Source organism: Portunus trituberculatus, chromosome 14 (genome assembly GCF_017591435.1).
Source record: "Portunus trituberculatus isolate SZX2019 chromosome 14, ASM1759143v1, whole genome shotgun sequence".
In the NCBI taxonomy this organism is placed as follows: domain Eukaryota; kingdom Metazoa; phylum Arthropoda; class Malacostraca; order Decapoda; family Portunidae; genus Portunus; species Portunus trituberculatus.
The window spans coordinates 1452926-1472925 of NC_059268.1; the positions used below are offsets into that span (position 1 = coordinate 1452926).

The 20000-nt window shown below is 46.6% G+C and overlaps 2 protein-coding genes across 2 annotated transcripts in view; one reads left to right on the forward strand and one right to left on the reverse strand.

Annotated features, from left to right (window-relative positions):
* Positions 1–5201, forward strand: part of LOC123503512 (neurogenic locus protein delta-like) — a 6461-nt gene extending 1260 nt beyond the window's left edge. Inside the window, exons 2-4 of the mRNA XM_045253353.1 lie at positions 181–204; positions 972–1668; positions 4769–5201. Of these exons, the coding sequence (XP_045109288.1) occupies positions 1063–1290 (228 nt within the window). The 5' untranslated portion in view covers positions 181–204; positions 972–1062 and the 3' untranslated portion in view covers positions 1291–1668; positions 4769–5201. The remainder of the gene's footprint in view (positions 1–180; positions 205–971; positions 1669–4768) is intronic.
* A 4717-nt stretch (positions 5202–9918) lies between these two features.
* LOC123503771 overlaps positions 9919–20000 on the reverse strand; it is a 15000-nt gene continuing 4918 nt past the window's right edge. The window contains exons 2-4 of the mRNA XM_045253773.1: positions 15716–16064; positions 12896–13009; positions 9919–10155 (exon numbers count right to left, since the gene is read on the reverse strand). Of these exons, the coding sequence (XP_045109708.1) occupies positions 12922–13009; positions 15716–16064 (437 nt within the window). The 3' untranslated portion in view covers positions 9919–10155; positions 12896–12921. The remainder of the gene's footprint in view (positions 10156–12895; positions 13010–15715; positions 16065–20000) is intronic.

The window sequence follows — 20000 nt, forward strand, 5'->3', positions numbered from 1 at the left end:
TGTCATTCCATTTGTTGCAATGGTGACATCACTCCGTCACCTCGTTGTGCTTTGTGACTGTGGACATTGACAAAATTGATGATTAATATTGAAGATCATTTTGATTGTTTGGGTGTGTTTTGGCGCCAAGCGAGCGACCAAGTGGCGCTCACCCTTGACATAAATGTTGTTATTTTACAGGGATGTGCCAGTGTGTTTGTCCAGGTGAGGAATGCTTCGTACAGAGCGTTGTTTGTCAATAGGTTTGTATTGCTGGTTTTCCTTGTGTGTGCTGTGCTGTGCTGTGTGGTGGTGGTGGTGGTGGTGGTGGTGGTAGTGGTGGTTAGCGGTATCAGAATCTCATCTTTTCTTGGTGAAGGAGACATAACAGTTAATTTGGTAGTAGTGGAAGTAGTCACGTGTTAGGTGATAGCGGCACTGGTGGTGGTGTTAGGTCTACTCCCATGCACACACACACACACACACACACACACACACACACACACACACTAGGGGGGTTGTTCTTAGTTTGAGTACACCTACGGGAGGGTGTCCAGATGGCGTAGTGGGAGGTGAGGGGGCGTGAAATAGCGTGGTGTGTGTGTGTGTGTGTGTGTGTGTGTGTGTGTGTGTGTTATTCACCTCGGTCGTTTACTGGTCACCCAGCAAGTCTTCACCATTACGGAGCGAGCTCAAAGCTCATAGACCGATCTTCGGGTAGGACTGAGACCACACCACACTCCACACACCGGGAAAGCGAGGCCACAACCCCTCCAGTTACATCCCGTACCTATTTACTGATAGGTGAAAAGGGGCTACACCTTAAGAGGCTTGCCCATTTGCCTCGCCGCTTCCTGGGATTCGAACCCGGACTCTCGATTGTGAGTCGAGTGTGCTAACCACTGCATTACGGGGTGTGTGTGTGTTAGGGGGGCGGTGTGGGGATGTATGTATGCACTGTGTTCCTGACAGGGTTTTTTGTGGTGTTGCAGTTGCCTGAAGTGGTGTCAGGGGCCTAACGCCATCTCCTACCAGGAGGCGGCGGAGCTGGTTGTGGGCTACCACTGCTCCCTCCGGCACAGCATGGGCGGGCCGCAGTGCAGCATTGTCACGGTAGTGGTGGGCAGCGTGGCGCGACCAAGCCCTGAGGCGGAGGCCATGTCGGCTGGCCAGGTGGTGCTAGTGGTGGTGTTCAGCACCGCTATGCCAGTGCTGGTGGTGGAATTGGTGTTGGTGATCGTGTGCATGAAGCGGAAACGCGTACGTGACTGCCCGTGTCGGGATGAGGAGGCGCGGCTTCAGAACGAGTAGAACATGGTGCACAACGCTGTGGGCGCCGTCAACAGTGTGTGGACCACCACATGATCTTCTACTCCCTAAACTTCCCCATCAAGAAACCCCTAAACACCATGCCACCGACTCCTCCCCTTGAAACACCCACACCACACCCACCTCTACCACTATCACCTCCACAACCACGACTACGAGAATCCCGCGGAGAACGCATACTCCACAGTGCCCATGCGCAGCAGCAGTACTCAATAAGGATGTGTCGCGGGTCTCGGTTGCTGACCGCCTCGAAAAGGCCATTGAGGCACCGCCCAACCCCCGCGTCACGCCCACCTCGGACTCCAGCGCCCCATGCAAGGTGTTCCGGAATTCCTTCCTGCCGCGCACATACAGCCACAGGTCAGTACTCTCCACCCACGCGCGACTGCAGTAGATCGGAAATAATAAGCTCTGAGCTCGTTCCGTAGGGTAACGTCTGGCTGTCTCCTCAGAGACTGCAGCAGATCAAGCAATGAATTACACACACACACACACACACACACACACGCCCAGTAAGTAGCTCAGTGGTTAGAGCGCTGGCTTCACAAGCCAGAGGAGATCAAACAGTGAAACTCACTCTGTGTGTGTGTGTGTGTGTGTGTGTGTGTGTGTGTGTGTGTCTTTGTTTGATCTGCTGCAGTCTCTGACGAGACAGCCAGACGTTACCCTACGGAACGAGCTCAGAGCTTATTATTTCCGATCTTCGGATAGGCCTGAGACCAGGTACACACCACACACCGGGACAACAAGGTCACAACTCCTCGATTTACATTCCGTACCTACTCACTGCTAGGTAAACAGGGGCTACACGTGAAAGGAGAGACACCCAAATATCTCCACCCGGCCGGGGAATCGAACCCCAGTCCTCTGGCTTGTGAAGCCAGCGCTCTAACTGAGCTACCGGGCCGTGTGTGTGTGTGTGTGTGTGTGTGTGTGTGTGTGTGGTGGTGGTGGTGGTGGTGGTGGTATTTACATGCTTGTGTGAAGATAATTATATAAGCGGGTATTTTGATGGGATGATAGATATGTAAATGGACAGTTGGATAAACAAACAGATAGATGGAGAGGTAGGCAGATAGAGGAGGAGGAGGAGGTCTAGCTAAGCACTAAAAACACCACGATAATAAACATGAGATGATTGACTTTTAATTCCTAGTGAACAGTTTTCAGTATTTTTCATTAGCCTAACGTCAAGTCAAAGTTTGTTGTTGGGACGCCTGGAGAGATGGGCAGCACTATCAGGTACAGGATTTGCGATGACAACGGCTTGGAGTGTGCGCCATGATGGACTCACTCGCCTTGAGTTGCCAAGCGTCACTTCAAGACATGTAGCCTGAGCCGCCAACACCACACCTTCACATCACCATACAATGTCAGGACGCGTCTGGCTGGCCACACACTATGCACATTGAAACAAACATTTATCAAATAGTGTGTGTGTGTGTGTGTGTGTGTGTGTGTGTGTGTGTGTACCTATAAAGACATTAACTTGTATTGCATGTTGCAGAGGAGTTATGGGTGGCAGGAGGTTGATGAAATGTGTGGTGGTGTCACAAGTGAAGCACAGTGAGCGTTCCTGCAGGGTGAAGCAATGATGAGACCAGCGTCAGCACTCACCAAGGTGGTGGTGTGGTGGTCTCTCTCTCTCTCTCTCTCTCTCTCTCTCTCTCTCTCTCTCTCTCTCTCGTCATTTCTCGCCTCGTCTCCTTTCTCTTATCTCGTCTCGTCTCTCGTCTCGTTTCGTCTCGTCGTCTCGTGTCGTCTCGTCTCTCTCTCGTCTCCTCTCTCTCGTTCTCGTCTCGTGTCGTGTCCTCTCCTTGTTCTCGTTTCGTGTCGTCTCCTCTCCTCGTTCTCGTCTCGTCTCATCTCTCGTCTTGTCTCGTCTCGTCTCCTCTCTCTCTTCTCGTTTCGTCTCCTCTCGTCTCCTCTCCTCGTTCTCGTCTCATCTCGTCTCCTTTCTCGTCTCGTCTCATCTCGTCTCCTTTCTCGTCTAGTCTCATCTCGTCTCCTTTCTCGTCTCGTCTCATCTCTCCTTTCTCGTCTCGTCTCATCTCGTCTTCTTTCTCGTCTCGTCTCCTCGTCTCTTCTCTTGTCTCTTGTCTCTTCTCTCGCTTCTCCTCTCTCGTCTCGTTTCGTCTCTCTCTCGTCTCGTATCGTATCGTATCTTATCGTCTCTCTCTCTCTCTCTCTCTCTCTCTCTCTCTCTCTCTCTCTCTCTCTCTCTCTCTCTCTCTCTCTCTCTCTCTCTCTCTCTCTCGTCTCTCTCGTCTCGTCTCTCTCTCGTCTCTCTCTCTCTCTCTCTCTCTCTCTCTCTCTCTCTCTCTCTCTCTCTCTCTCTCTCGTCTCTCTCTCTCTCTCGTCTCGTCTCGTCTCTCTCGTCTCGTCTCGTCTCTCTCGTCTCTCTCGTCGTCTCGTCTCTCTCTCTCTCGTCTCGTCTCTCTCTCTCTGTCTCGTCTCGTCTCTTCTCTCTCGTCTCGTTTCTCTCGTTTCTCTCGTCTCGTCTCGTCTCTTCTCCTTTCTCTCGTCTCGTCTCGTCTCTTCTCTCGTCTCGTCTCGGCTCTTCTCGTTTCGTCTCTCGTCTCCTCGGCTCTCTCGTCTCGTCTCGTCTCGTCTCGTCGTCTCGTCTCGTCTCTCGTCTCTCTCGTCTCGTCTCTCTCTCTCTCTCTCGTCTCGTCTCTCTCTCTCTCCTCTCTCGTCCTCTCCTCTCCTCCTCCCTCTCGTCTCGTCTCTCTCTCTCTCTCTCTCTCTCGTCTCGTCTCGTCTCGTCTCTACTCTCTCTCGTCTCGTCTACTCTCTCGTCTCTCGTCTTCTCTGTCTCTTATCTCGTCTCGTTTCCTCTGTCTCTCGTCTCGTCTCTCACCCTCTCTCTCTCGTCTCGTCACGTCTCCTCTGTCTCGTCTCATCTCGTCTCCTCTGTCTTATTTCGTCTCGTTTCCTCTGTCTCGTCACCTCTGTCTCTCTCGTCTCGTCTCGTCTCGTCTCGTCTCCTCTGTCTCTTGCTTCGTCTCGTCTCGTCTCTCATCTCTTCTCTTTCGTCTTGTCTCGTCTCATCTCGTCTCCTTTCCTTTTGTTTCTCGTCTCGTCTTCTGTCTCTCGTCTCGTCTCCTCTGTCTCGTCTCCTCTCCTCTCTCTCTTGTCTCGTCTCTCTCTCTCTCGTCTCGTCTCCTCTCTCTTCTCTCTCTCGTCTCGTCTCGTCTCTCTCTCTCTCTCGTCTCGTCTCGAATCCTCTCTCCTCTCTCTCTCTCTCTCTCTCTCTCTCTCTCTCTCTCTCTCTCTCTCTCTCTCTCTCTCTCTCTCTCTCTCTCTCTCTCTCTCTCTCTCTCTCTCTCTCTCTCTCTCTCTCTCTCTCCTGCCTGCCTGTGTTCTTTGTTTGTGGTGTGTGTGGAGAGTGTGTGTGTGTGTGGTGTTATTCAGTAGTGAAGGCTCGGCATCATTTCTGTAACCTCTCTTTTGTTTCCAGGCTTGAAATCAAGCGACCGCCGGCAGAGAGGAGCCTTCTCCTGGACTTTTGACGAGTACCTTGTTGAAGCACAGAACATAGACAGCGTTGGAAATTGGACTAGTACAGTTTGACCAGGGTCCAACATTGCACCAGGATGAAGTGATACACGTGTGTAGAGGTGCCAGGAGGACGGACTCTTGGAACAAGCCTTCCGACAACAGTCATCAGCCATCAGCCATCAGGCAAGCGTGGCGGAACCACTCTGTTGATTTCCAGCAGCAAAACGTGCGGGAAACACACCACCGAGTAGCTTTCACACGGCTGACAGTGTCCACTCACTCTCTGGCGGTAGAAGTGGTCGGTGGAGGGGGGAGGGTAGGCGAGGACGCAGCCGCTTGCACCTGGAGGAACGTGTGTGTGTGTGTGTGTGTGTGTGTGTGTGTGTGTGTGTGTGTGAAGTAATTAAACTAGTTAGGTAATTAAACTAGTGTGTGTGTGTGTGTGTGTGTGTGTGTGTGTGTGTGTGTGTGTGTGTGTGTGTGTGTGTGTGCGCGCGCGCGCGCTTGGGGAGAAGTAATTAAACTAGTTAGGTAGTTACAGTATTTAGATTTTATTTAGAATTTTTCGGGAGAGTGAGAAATGTATCATAATGTTATCATTCTGAGTGTTGGGAACAAGAGTGAGAAGAGAATTACTATTCCTGATTTTTGATGTATGCATTTATTAAGCTGAGCTGAAACATGTGCAAAGTTGACATTAACGTGAATAAATTGATATCTTGTGTATTGGAAATCGAGCTTTTAAAAAGTGGCTATTCTCACAATTGTAATGGACCAAATTTATTAATAGAAATCAATGGAATGTTCATATGCTCAATACATTACCTGTGTGTGTGTGTGTGTGTGTGTGTGTGTGTGTGTGTGTGTGTGTGTGTGTGTGAAGAGAGGTAGGCAGTCTGCTTACCACGTACTGTACAGCTCCACTCCTAATCCACCACAGTGTTGCCATGCTATGTATTGCTTCCTGACCGCCTGTGTTGCCATTGTACCAAGGTGAAGTCAATAAAATGTCGACAAATGCTCCTTCACTTTATTTGTAACCAAGCCAAAGGAAATAAATACGTCAAGTTGTTTGTAAAGCACACCGAGTCTCCTCCTGGCCACTTTTCACTTCTCAATTTGTGACATCAGGCCTTCAAATTACCAATGACTATTTCACCATTGTAAGTCCAGGCCACAGTTTTCACTTAACTTGTGACACCAGCCCTTCAAATTACTGACTATTTCACCATTACAAGTTAGTTGGAGTGAGTCAGTGTAGGTAAGGAGTGACTCTTGTGCAGGAGATGACACCAGCAGGAAACGATGGTGAGTGAATTACCCACGTGTCGATAACCACTGCTTCAAACCAATCACAGGGACGCTCCACCACCTCACAACATCAAGATCAAGACACCCCTTCCTTCCTTTTGTAATTGTATGTAATCCCAAGTAATTCTAGGTAATCCAGTCAAATTGAATCGTCAGCCAGGGCAAGGTCTCACAATGGACTCGCCCACCTCCCTTCCTCCTATGTAATTCTATGTAATTGTATGTAATCCCAAGTAATTCTAGGTAATCCAGTCAAATTCGAGGAAAGTGGGTTCGTTTCATCGTCAGCCAGGGAAAGGTCTCACAATGGAATGGACTCACCCACCACCCTTCCTGGACTCCTCCACCACCCTTCCTCCCCACCTCTCACAATGGACTCACCCACCACCCTTCCTCCCCCACCCTCTCACAATGGACTCACCCACCACCCTTCCTCCCCCACCCTCTCACAATGGACTCACCCACCACCCTTCCTCCCCCACCCTCTCACAATGGACTCACCCACCACCTTTCTTTCCCCACGCTCTCACAATAGACTCACCCACCACCCTTCCTCCCCCACCCTCTGAGCCACTGACACTGGACTCTCCGTTGACTCCACCAGTAATCCTTCCCTATTCTGGCCGCCATGGCATTGCCCCCCGCACTCCCCACACCCTGGCGATAGATGCGCCCTCCATTCCCACACAGCACCCATGGAAACACTCTCCACGCCCACACAGCACCCATGGATGCACCCTCCACGCCCACACAGCAACTCATTCAATGGTTCAGATCTTTTGGTGAAACTTGCAAAGGAAACAATGAAACACTAGGGCCAGATTATTGACTTTATTTACCGCTGAGTGGTCAGGCTGTGTGAAGAGCTGTGCATTCCTCCACACATGACACACTGACACTACACGTTATCATGTGACACCTTCATACATTGCAAAAATAGAATTGTGGCTTATATCTTCACAAGGAAGCTGCTCAGACTCGTTAAGGCCGTCTCACACCGGAGACGACGCACACCACGTACCAACGTCGCGCAGACTTAGCTTGCTATGGGAGGTTCACACCAGGCGCGATGCTCCGCCACATCGTCTGTGGTGGAGGCTGGCTCACTTGACACTTCTTCACGAGGAGGAGGAGGAGGAGGAGGAGGGAGGAGGAGGAGAAGTTATTAATGATATGTTTAGCCTTGAATAATGAGAGGAAAAGGAATTGGGTCTATGAATCAAATATAAAACGAGTGAAATGAGGCGAATATCATTATCTTATCCAAGTGCCAGAAATGGATGAGGAAATTTGGACAGTATTTCAGAGTGACTCCAGCTCAGTTCTCTGAAGTTCCATCCTCAATGAACAAGATATTAAGAAGCAAGGCACCAACTACAGGACAGCCACCAGTTCGCGGTGAAGGAGGGCGAGAGCGTCGTCTCCGGAGTGACACGGCCTTTAATTAACCCCTTCAGTACCATGACACGTTTTTCATATATATTCTGGTTACAATTTGGAGATTTTATACACCTTCACAAACTTAGGTGTGGATTGAAGTAGTGAAGACTGTAACCATTGATCTTCTGACCTCCAGATCCTTCCCAATGTAAATAGAATCGTCTAATCACAGTAAAAACTCCAGATAAAATGGCGTCCCAGTACTGAAGGGGTTAACAAAGTACTGGAGAAAAGATGAAACAAAGACATTGATTCCCTCTCTTCTTTGCTAGTTCACATGTCACTGTTCATTCATTCAGCAAAGATTCTTGCCACACACACAGTTCACATGTCACTGTTCATTCATTCAGCAAAGATTCTTGCCACACACACAGTTCACATGTCACTGTTCATTCATTCAGCAAAGATTCTTGCCACACACACAGTTCACATGTCACTGTTCATTCATTCAGCAAAGATTCTTGCCACACACACAGTTCACATGTCACTGTTCATTCATTCAGCAAAGATTCTTGCCACACACACAGTTCACATGTCACTGTTCATTCATTCAGCAAAGATTCTTGCCACACACACAGTTCACATGTCACTGTTCATTCATTCAGCAAAGATTCTTGCCACACACACAGTTCACATGTCACTGTTCATTCATTCAGCAAAGATTCTTGCCACACACACAGTTCACATGTCACTGTTCATTCATTCAGCAAAGATTCTTGCCACACACACAGTTCACATGTCACTGTTCATTCATTCAGCAAAGATTCTTGCCACACACACAGTTCACATGTCTCACATGTCACTGGCCATTCATTCAGCAAAGATTCTTGCCACACACACAGTTCACATGTCACTGGCCATTCATTCAGCAAAGATTCTTGCCACACACACTTCATCAGCATAAATGGCCACCTGAGACCCTTGTGCAACTTTGTCCATGAGGATATTGAACCACACACAACTCCAGACACCACTCTGCTGAGGACCCAGTTTCAGGGTTCCTCAGAAGAGAGTGAACCTGGAACCAGACATGTGCCTGCCCTACCATCATACCAATAGTACATAATCTAGCCAAGCAATTTGCCGTCTACACCCCTGAGAACAAGGCCAATGAAAGCCCTACAAGTAGCCTTCTAACACACCTCACAAAACAGTGGCTAGTAGAGCGACCTCTCACGAAACAATATGAGAGAGAGAGAGAGAGAGAGAGAGAGAGAGAGAGAGAGAGAGAGAGAGAGAGAGAGAGAGAGAGAGAGAGAGAGAGAGAGAGAGAGAGAGAGAGAGAGAGAGAGAGAGAGAGAGAGAGAGAGAGAGAGAGAGAGAGAGAGAGAGAGAGAGAGAGAGAGAGAGAGAGAGAGAGAGAGAGAGAGAGAGAGAGAGAGAGAGAGAGAGAGAGAGAGAGAGAGAGAGAGAGAGAGAGAGAGAGAGAGAGAGAGAGAGAGAGAGAGAGAGAGAGAGAGAGAGAGAGAGAGAGAGAGAGAGAGAGAGAGAGAGAGAGAGAGAGAGAGAGAGAGAGAGAGAGAGAGAGAGAGAGAGAGAGAGAGAGAGAGAGAGAGAGAGAGAGAGAGAGAGAGAGAGAGAGAGAGAGAGAGAGAGAGAGAGAGAGAGAGAGAGAGAGAGAGAGAGAGAGAGAGAGAGAGAGAGAGAGAGAGAGAGAGAGAGAGAGAGAGAGAGAGAGAGAGAGAGAGAGAGAGAGAGATTTGAAACATTTTATTTTCCCATGCAACAAAAAATATATGTATATAATCACAAAATAATCTGTCATATTTGGGAACCCTTTTGAAGCAAAGATTTTTGGGCAACAATAAGAAAAGTAAAAAAAATAATAAAATAAAACAATAAAATAGAAATAATTAATGAAATTGTCAGTATAAAACAGTAGATAATGTAGAGGATCCTGAATCAATGAAGTAATTTTACATGAAGTATTACCTAGCAATGGTAATAAAAGTAGTATTGGTACTAGTAATGATAACAATAGTAACAGTAGGGCAATGATAGTAATGCTAATATTGATCACACAATAATACACTATTACCAATAACAATAGTAAGTGTTGAGAATTAATAGTAAAAATGTTGATAAATTACTAACACACGAGATGTGAAGTCGACGTGACAGTTAGAGTGACACCAAGATAATAATAATGGTAGTAATAAAACGTTGATTACTAGACAATACTATACAATTGATTACAACACGGTGTCATACCCGCACGTTTTGCTGCTTCAAATCAACAGAGTGGCACACAAACTTGCCTTTATTGGCAAATATATTTTGCGTTTGGAGGATGTGGTGTGTTGCATCTTGTGGGAACCTCTCTCCTAGTCACCTGCTGCTATAAGTCCCCCACCCCACCCCAATCCCTGTTGTGTGAAGGCCTGTTCCAAGAGTCCCTCCTCCTGGCACATCTCTGCAGACGTATCATTTCCTCCCTGGACACTTGATTCTGGTGCAGATACACAGATGTTGGACTCTGCTCAAACTGTAGTAGTCCAGTTTCCAGCGCTGTCTGTGCTCTGTGCTTCAAGAAGGTGGTACTCTTCAAACGTCCAGGAGAAGACTCCTCTCTGCCGGCGGTCGCTTGATTTCGGCCTGGAAACAATAGAGAGGTTACAGAAATGATGCCGAGCATTCACTACTGAATAACACCACACACACACACACTCACACACACACACACACACACACACACACACACACACACACAAGAACACAGGCAGGCAGGCAGAGAGAGAGAGAGAGAGAGAGAGAGAGAGAGAGAGAGAGAGAGAGAGAGAGAGAGAGAGAGAGAGAGAGAGAGAGAGAGAGAGAGAGAGAGAGAGAGAGAGAGAGAGAGAGAGAGAGAGAGAGAGAGAGAGAGAGAGAGAGAGAGAGAAGAGAGAGAGAGAGAGAGAGAGAGAGAGAGAGAGAGAGAGAGAGAGAGAGAGAGAGAGAGAGAGAGAGAGAGAGAGAAGAGAGAGAGAGAGAGAGAGAGAGAGAGAAGAGAGAGAGAGAGAGAGAGAGAGAGAGAGAGAGAGAGAGAGAGAGAGAGAAGAGAGAGAGAGAGAGAGAGAGAGAGAGAGAGAGAGAGAGAGAGAGAGAGAGAGAGAGAGAGAGAGAGAGAGAGGGAGAGAGAGAGAGAAAGAGAGAGAGAGAAAGAGAGAGAGAGAGAGAGAGAGAGAGAAGAGAAGAGAGAGAGAGAGACAGAGAGAGACAGAGAGAGAGAGAGAGAGAGACAGAGAGAGAGAGAGAGAGAGAGAAGAGACACACAGAAGAGAGACTGACAGCATCCAACGCCGCGACATACGGCTAGAGATGGCCTGAGCGTCCCTTGATTCACTGGAACACCGCAGAGATGTGGCGGCAATCGAGTGATAAGGCACAGGTGCAAAGAGTGCCACATCTGGCAGGGCTGCGTCATCCTCTGAGAGAGAGGAGACGAGAACGGTGCTCAATGGTGGTGACGCCGAGAGGAGAGCCGCGATCCCACGGGTGAGATCAACGAGAGGACGCGTCTCCAGGATGTGGAACTTGAGGCCGCGGTGACGAGGAGATGAACACACACAGTGTCAAACTGATGGCACATAAGTGGAGACAGACACTGAAGACAGTGACGTGACACTCAGTGAGTGCAGTGCGTGAATAGTGCTAGTGAAGTGAAAAGAACAGTGACATGCTGACCAGATATTTTCTAAAGTCTTGTAAATATTGAGAGAAATAGAGAGACCCTTAGAATAGGAGACACGACAGTGCGCCTTTGAACATGTTCTTCTGTATAAGAAATAAAAAAAAGAGAGAGAGAGAGAGAGAGAGAGAGAGAGAGAGAGAGAGAGAGAGAGAGAGAGAGAGAGAGAGAGAGAGAGAGAGAGAGAGAGAGACGAGAGAGAGAGAGAGAGACGAGAGAGAGACGAGACGAGACGAGAGAGAGAGAGAGACGAGACGAGACGAGAGAGAGACGAGACGAAACGAGGGAGGCAGAGGAAACGAGACGAGACGAGAGAGACAGAGGAAACGAGACGAGATGAGAGGAAACGAGACGAGATGAGAGGAAACGAGACGAGAAGAGCCGAGACGACACGTGATAAAAAAGGAGACAAGACGAGACGAGACGAGAAGAGATGAGACGAGACGAGAAGAGCCGAGACGAGACGAGAGAAGAGACGAAAAGAGACGAGAGAGAGGAAACGACACGAGAAAGGAGACAAAACGAGACGAGACGAGAGAAAGGAGACGAAATGAGACGAGAGAGAGACGAGACGAGACAAGAGAGAGGAGACGAGACGAGACAAGAGAAAGGAGACGACACGAGACGAGAGAAGAGACGACACGAGACGAGAACGAGGAAAGGAGACGAGACGAGAGAGAGGAAAGGAGACGAGACGAGAGAGAGGAAAGGAGACGAGACGAGAGAGAGGAGACGAAACGAGACGAGAGAGATGAGACGAAACGAGACGAGAGAGAGAGGAGACGAAACGAGACGAGAGAGAGAGACGAGAGAGAGAGACGAGAGACGAGAGAGAGAGAGACGAGAGAGAGAGAGAGAGAGAGAGAGAGAGAGAGAGAGAGAGAGAGAGAGAGAGAGAGAGAGAGAGAGAGAGAGAGAGAGAGAGAGAGAGAGAGGACATGGCATCACCAGAGACAATATATAAACTCGTATGCAAGGAAAAGGAACACTCTGTTGGCCTCACAGGAGATAAACCTCAGTGACACAAACACTCAGACATTTAAAGTGCAAGTGAACCATTGGTTACTGAGGCAAGGGTGAATCATGTACAGTGAACGTAGTATATTCAGTGTTATTACAATATAAGTTATTGTTGTACATACAGAATGTAATATACATCACCAGGGTCAGATTTTAAGATAGGTTGCACTAACCCTGTACCCTTTAGTCTGTAAAAACAACGTTCTTATGTAATGTAGAAGTTGTTTTCCCTGTACATTTGATCAGTATAAATAAAAAAAAAAAGAGAGAGAGAGAGAGAGAGAGAGAGAGAGAGAGAGAGAGAGAGAGAGAGAGAGAGAGAGAGAGAGAGAGAGAGAGAGAGAGAGAGAGAGAGAGAGAGAGAGAGAGAGAGAGAGAGAGAGAGAGAGAGAGAGAGAGAGAGAGAGAGAGAGAGAGAGACGAGATGAGACGAGAGAAGAGATGAGACGAGCGAGAAGACACGAGATGAGAGAGAGAAAGGAGACAAGAAAAGCGGAGACGAGACGAGAGGAGACGAGAGAGACCCAAGATGAAAGAGAAGAGACGAGATGAGAGAGAAAGGAGACGAGAGAGAGAGAGAGAGAGAGAGAGAGAGAGAGAGAGAGAGAGAGAGAGAGAGAGACCAGGCACCACCACCACCACCACCACCTCGCTGACTGGTGACGCTTGTCTCATCATTGCTTCACCCTGCAGGAACGCTCACTGTGCTTCACTTGTGACACCACCACACATTTCATCAACCTCCTGCCACCCATAACTCCTCTGCAACATGCAATACAAGTTAATGTCTTTATAGGTGACACACACACACCTTTTCTTATTTATATAAATGATATAATCAAATCCAGCTCAAAAGTTACTTTCACTCTGTATGCAGACGACATAAACTTGCTTACGAAAGACAAGGACATACACACTCTATACTCAAACATGACCTCAGAACTACATTTAATAAATCATTGGATAAAACATAACAAACTAACACTCAATATAAGTAAAACTAATTATATTTTTTTTCCAAAATCGATCAGTAAAAAATCATATCCAACCAATACTTCTTCAAAGTCACTGCAATGTGTCACTCAAATAAAAAAAATTAGGTGTATTTATTGATGATAACCTTAATGTATGCATGAAACTGTCTAGGATGTGTGGGATATTGTACAAGATACGGAATCAACTCACAACTGAAGCCCTACTGAGTATTTGCTATACACTCTGCTATCCTTATTTTATTTATTGTGTCTCAGTTTGGTCCTGCACTTGGCCGTCTTTCATAAATAGATTAAAGATAATTAGAAAAAAATTTAGTGATGTATATTTTTTATGGGTAAATTCGACTCAACATCCACACTTTTTTCTAATCATAAACTATTGAATTTCTTCGATATTCATAAGTGTTTTGTCCTTTTCTCCATCTTCAAATTCATTAAAAGATATCCAAATAATAACCTATTTAAATGTGTAGATTCACCGTATGCAACAAGAGGTGGGAACTTGAATTTGGAGTGCCCGCAATTCCGCACACAGTTATTCAAGCACAGCATATTTTACTTTGGTCCACAGCTATGGAATTCCTCGCCTCCTAATATAAAAGATATTACTAGTATCAGTTACTTTCAGTTTAAAAGAAAAACCAAAGAACATTTCCTTAGATGTTTATAACTAGCAGCTTGCAGTCCATCATTTATTTGTATTGTATGATAAATTTACTTTAAAGCTGGATATAAATTATTCAGGAAGTATATATATACATACATATATGTGTATGTACGCACAAGTATTTATATAAGTAATGTGTTCGCATGTACGTATAGTGTGAACGTGATTGGATAAAATATAACTTATTCTTATACTTCTATAAATATATTGCCAAGTGAAGTCTTCCAACAGTCACCACATAGTTTAATAACTCCGTTTATCAGGAGCCTTGGCTCGATAGACCATGCCAATGAACACATCTGTTTAACCAATATATATGTACATGTAATGAAATGGCAATTTTACTTTACTTTACTTTACACACACACACACACACACACACACACACACACACACACACACACACACACACACACACACACACACACACACACACACACACACAGACACTATTTGATAAATGTTTGTTTCAATGTGCATAGTGTGTGGCCAGCCAGACGCGTCCTGACATTGTATGGTGATGTGAAGGTGTGGTGTTGGCGGCTCAGGTTACATGTCTTGAAGTGACGCTTGTCAACTCAAGGCGAGTGAGTCCATCATGTATAGTGTGAACGTGATTGGATAAAATATGACTTATTCTTATACTTCTATAAATATATTGCCAAGTGAAGTCTTCCAACAGTCACCACATAGTTTAATAACTCCGTTTATCAGGAAGCCTTGGCTCGATAGACCATGCCAATGAACACATCTGTTTAACCAATATATATGTACATGTAATGAAATGGCAATTTTACTTTACTTTACACACACACACACACACACACACACACACACACACACACACACACACACAGACACTATTTGATAAATGTTTGTTTCAATGTGCATAGTGTGTGGCCAGCCAGACGCGTCCTGACATTGTATGGTGATGTGAAGGTGTGGTGTTGGCGGCTCAGGCTACATGTCTTGAAGTGACGCTTGGCAACTCAAGGCGAGTGAGTCCATCATGGCGCACACTCCAAGACGTTGTTATCGCAAAACCTGTAGCTAACAGTGCTGCCCATCTCTCCAGGTGTCCTTACAACAAACTTTGACTTGACGTTAGGCTAATGAAAAATACTGAAAACTGTTCACTAGGAATTAAAAGTCAATCTTCTCATGTTTATTATCGTGGTGTTTATAGTGCTTAGCTAGACCTCCTCCTCCTCCTCTATCTGCCTACCTCTCCATCTATCTGTTTGTTTATCCAACTGTCCATTTACATATCTATCATCCCATTAAAATACCCGCTTATCTAACTATCTTCACACAAGCATGTAAGTACCACCACCACCACCACACACACACACACACACACACACGAGAGAGAGAGAGAGAGAGAGAGAGAGAGAGAGAGAGAGAGAGAGAGAGAGAGAGAGTGTGTGTGTGTGTGTGTGTGTGTGTGTGTGTGTGTGTGTGTGTGTGTGTGTGTCCACCTGATCTCACCCAGCCAGTCTTCCCCATTACGGAGCGAGCTCAGAGCTCATAGACCGATCTTCGGTTAGACTGAGACCACAACACACTCCACACACCGGGAAAGCGAGGCCACAACCCCTCGAGTTACATCCCGTACCTACTTACTGCTAGGTGAACAGGAGCCACACATTAAGAGGCTTGCCCATTTGCCTCGCCGCCTGGGGACTCAAACCCGGACCCTCTCGAGTGTGAGTCGAGCGTGCTAACCACTACACTACGCGGTGTGTGTGTGTGTGTGTGTGTGTGTGTGTGTGTGTGTGCAGTCGCGCGTGGGTGATGAATACTGACCTGTGGCTGTATGTGCGCGGCAGGAAAGAATTCCGGAACACCTTGCATGGGGCGCTGGAGTCCGAGGTGGGCGTGACGCAGGCGCTGGGCGGGGGCTCAATGTCCTTCTCGAGGCGGTCAGCCAGCGAGAGCCGCGACACATCCTTGTTGAGTCCTGCTGCTGCGCATGGGCACTGCGGAGTATGCGTTCTCCGCGGGATTCTTGTAGTCGTGGTTGTGGAGGTGATGGTGGTGGATGTGGGTGTGGTGTGGGTGATGCAAGGGGGGGAGCCGGTGGCACGGTGTTGAGAGGTTTCTTGATGGGGAAGTTTAGGGAGTAGATAATCTTGTGGTGGTCCAGACACTGTTCCTTTACCACCTCAGACACACTTATCACGCCCACACCCACCCACGCCCAACACAGCCTACCCATTACGTCATATACGCTAACCACCACCCACTAGGACGCCAAACACCACATGAAAACGCCCATACCCATCCACGCCCATCATAGCCTACCACTACCCTCTAAAATGCGATTGTGTGTGTGTGTGTGTGTGTGTGTGTGTGTGTGTGTGTGTGTGTGTGTGTGTGTGTGTGTCTGTCAATCTGTCTGTCTGTGTGTCTGTCAATCTGTCTGTCTGTCTGTCTGTCTGTCTATTTGTCTATCTGTCTGTCTGTCTGTCTATTTGTCTATCTGTCTGTCTGTCTGTCTATTTGTCTATCTGTTTCTGTCTGTCTGTCTGTCTGTCTGTCTGTCTGTCTGTCTGTCTGTCTGTCTGTCTGTCTGTCTCTCTCTCTCTCTCTCTCTCTCTCTCTCTCTCTCTCTCTCTCTCTCTCTCTGATGGCCATATTTAAGAAATTACTGAGAAATGTGTGACTTCTCCTTTAAAACATTTTGTGTGGCTTGTATCTCTGTCAAGGTCAACAAGCCCGCGGGAGTAACACTAATAATAATGGCAATACTACTACTACTACTACTACTACTACTAATGACAATAATAATAATAATAACAACAATAACACTAACAATAACAATAACAGTAACAACCAGAGGGTATCATGATGCTCTAAATGGCTTCTGACTATAGGATGAGATTATTGTTATCTCTGTTATTATAATAGTAATAGTCATTATAATTATTATTTATATTATTATTGTTGTTAATATTATCATTACTCAACATGCAGGCAATACAATACTCAATGAGTTAGTGAAGCAAGGCCTAAAATGGTGTGGATAAGTGCAGTGTATCGCGAGGCAAGTGTGTGGTGAGTTGTGAGGTGGATGGCATGAACCAGCATGGGGAAACACTCACGCCAAGGGAACAATTAGCAAGGTGAATCACTAAACACCACAACAATAAAAGGTACTTCAACATGATTGAATGGCTTCACTTACACTGGTGACACCTGCGATCAAGGCGACTGACTAGCGGTGATGGTGACACAGTGACACACACACACACACACACACACACACACACACACACACGCAACGCTGGCAAGCTAAGTCATCCACTGCGTAGTGTAATAATGCACATGTTATTTCAAAGTTAGGCAGCTTCCCCTTATGTTTTCAACCCTGGAACACTCGCACACCACTTCATTAGTATTGTATCCCAGCAAAGTAGCTCCAATGCACGCTATTAATGATGTGGAACTGTTATGAGGTACAGGTGACGAGAGACGTGGTGCGAGTGGCTGTCCAAACACCATCACACCATCACTCTGTCGTGGCCAAGTTGCACCGAGGAGTGACGGTCAGGGCAGCCACTGTTGTGTGGAAGAGGCGGACACTGAAACGATTCGCTCACTGGACCCTCGACACACTCAAATCTTGCACTCATTTTTCTTTTCCTACACGTTGTGTTGTGGTACACACACAATGGAGACTCAATGCTCCTCTACACAAAACACAAAAATGAAGGTTTAGCCGCATATAAGCATAATGTGTGTGTGTGTGTGTGTGTGTGTGTGTGTGTGTGTGTGTGTGTGTGTAATTCACCTCGGTCGCTGCTGGTCAACCAGCCAGTCTTCCCCATTACGGAGCGAGCTCAGAGCTCATAGACCGATCTTCGGGTAGGACTGAGACCACAAAACACTTCACACACCGGAAAGCGAAGCCATAACCCCTCAAGTTGCATCCCGTACCTATTTACTGGTAGATGAAAAGGGGCCACACATTAAGATGCTTGCCCATTTGCCTCGCCGCGCCGGGGCTCGAACCCGGCACTCTCGATTATGAGTCGAGCGTGCTAACCACCACACTACGCAGTGTGTGTGTGTGTGTGTGTGTGTGTGTGTGTGTGTGTGTGTGAGTGCGTGCGTGAGTGCGTACACACACACACACACACACACACACACACACACACACACACACACACACACACACACACACACACACACACACATGCATGTGCTCCAATGCAAGCGTGAACACACGCGCGCTCGCAAGGAATCACACCTAGACACACTCACACTCACAGTCACACACACACACACACACACACACACACACACACACGGGTGGAGATATTTGGGTGTGTCTCCTTTCACGTGTAGCCCCTATTCACCTAGCAGTGAGTAGGTACGGGATGAAAATCGAGGAGTTGTGACCTTGTTGTCCCGGTGTGTGGTGTGTGCCTGGTCTCAGACCTATCCGAAGATCGGAAATAATGAGCTCTGAGCTCGTTCCGTAGGGTAACGTCTGGCTGTCTCGTCATAGACTGCAGCAGATCAAACAGTGAATTACACACACACACACACAGGCAATCAAAATCAAATACGCACGAATACACGCATGCAAGCAAACACTCACGCGCGCAGTATCGCAGGAACGCGCGTGCATAGACACACAAACTCAGGCAAGCATGAATGCACGCACGAACGTACGCTAAACATATGCACGCACACGCACGTACACAAAATTCACACACACACATACACACACACACAATTATGCAAGCACACTTATACTTGCACGCACGCGCACACGAACGCATACAGGCATGTGCACACGCATGAACGTACATACACTTGCACGTACTCCTGCGCGCTCGCACACACACACACACACACACACACACACACACACACACACACACACACACACACACACACACACACACACACACACATGAAAGCACGCATGGACACATTTTCACACGCACGTACGCACATCTACACACGTATGTAATTTTGTTACATTATTAGATTTTTCTCGTATATAATTTGAGGTAGTTTCCAAAGGATTTCGGTGCACATTCTGTCGTAATACACTTGAAAGTATTTTATAGCCAGGGGTACTCTGATTCCTGCACATATTGTATACGTAATGAAAGGGTTGTTCAAGGTCTACATCTTCTAGCTTGGACTGTAAATATGATTTCCTTTGTTTATCTATTATATCTTTGACTGGAGGAATGCCTACTTCTACCATGCACAAGTTGATACTGGTATTTTTCCTCACACCCAATAGACACTTGATAAGTTTGTTATACTGCCTCTCAATTCCTTTAATGTTATTGGCAATCCATGATTCACAACTGTATAACAAAGCTGAAGTTACGGCCGCATCAAACACTTTCTTTTTTACACTGTAAGGCATTTGTGAATTAGCTGCACAAAATATGGAGAATTTATTCACAATAGTTTCACTATATGATTCATGTAGGGAAATCACACTGTCCATTTTACCAGTATCAGTAAACCAGGGCCCGAGGTACAAGTACTGGGGGCGTAGTTTACTGTTACATCACCAACCTTCAGAGTTTCTTTATCATGTCTCTCTCCGTTAATGACAAAAAAATTCCATACTCATCACAATACTTCACCAATACTCCAAATTTATGTATACACAACTCCTGCTGGTCGCTAAAATTACTGCATCATCCATCAGTAGGAGTACATTTATACCACCTAAAAAACCATCTGTTACCACAGCATCACTAATCATTTTAACCAATCTGTTTATATACATAATAAAAGAATACAACTAGATGGCGCACCTTGCCGAACACCTACTGAAGCACAAATAGTAGCAGATTTTAATATATGTTTCGTTCCTTCATACATTGCTTGGATAGCTCTTAACATTCGTTTACCACAACCCATTGATTTTAACACCTCAATCATTTTCTTCCTTGATACACGGTCGTAAGCCTTACTAAAGTCAACAAAAAGAACATATAATTGAACTTTTTAAAAACAGAGTAATCGCATAAAAGACGTAATGCCAGGATTGTTCTATACAACTTCTTTTCTTTTGAGCTCCAGCTTGACACTTGCTAATTTCACACCATAA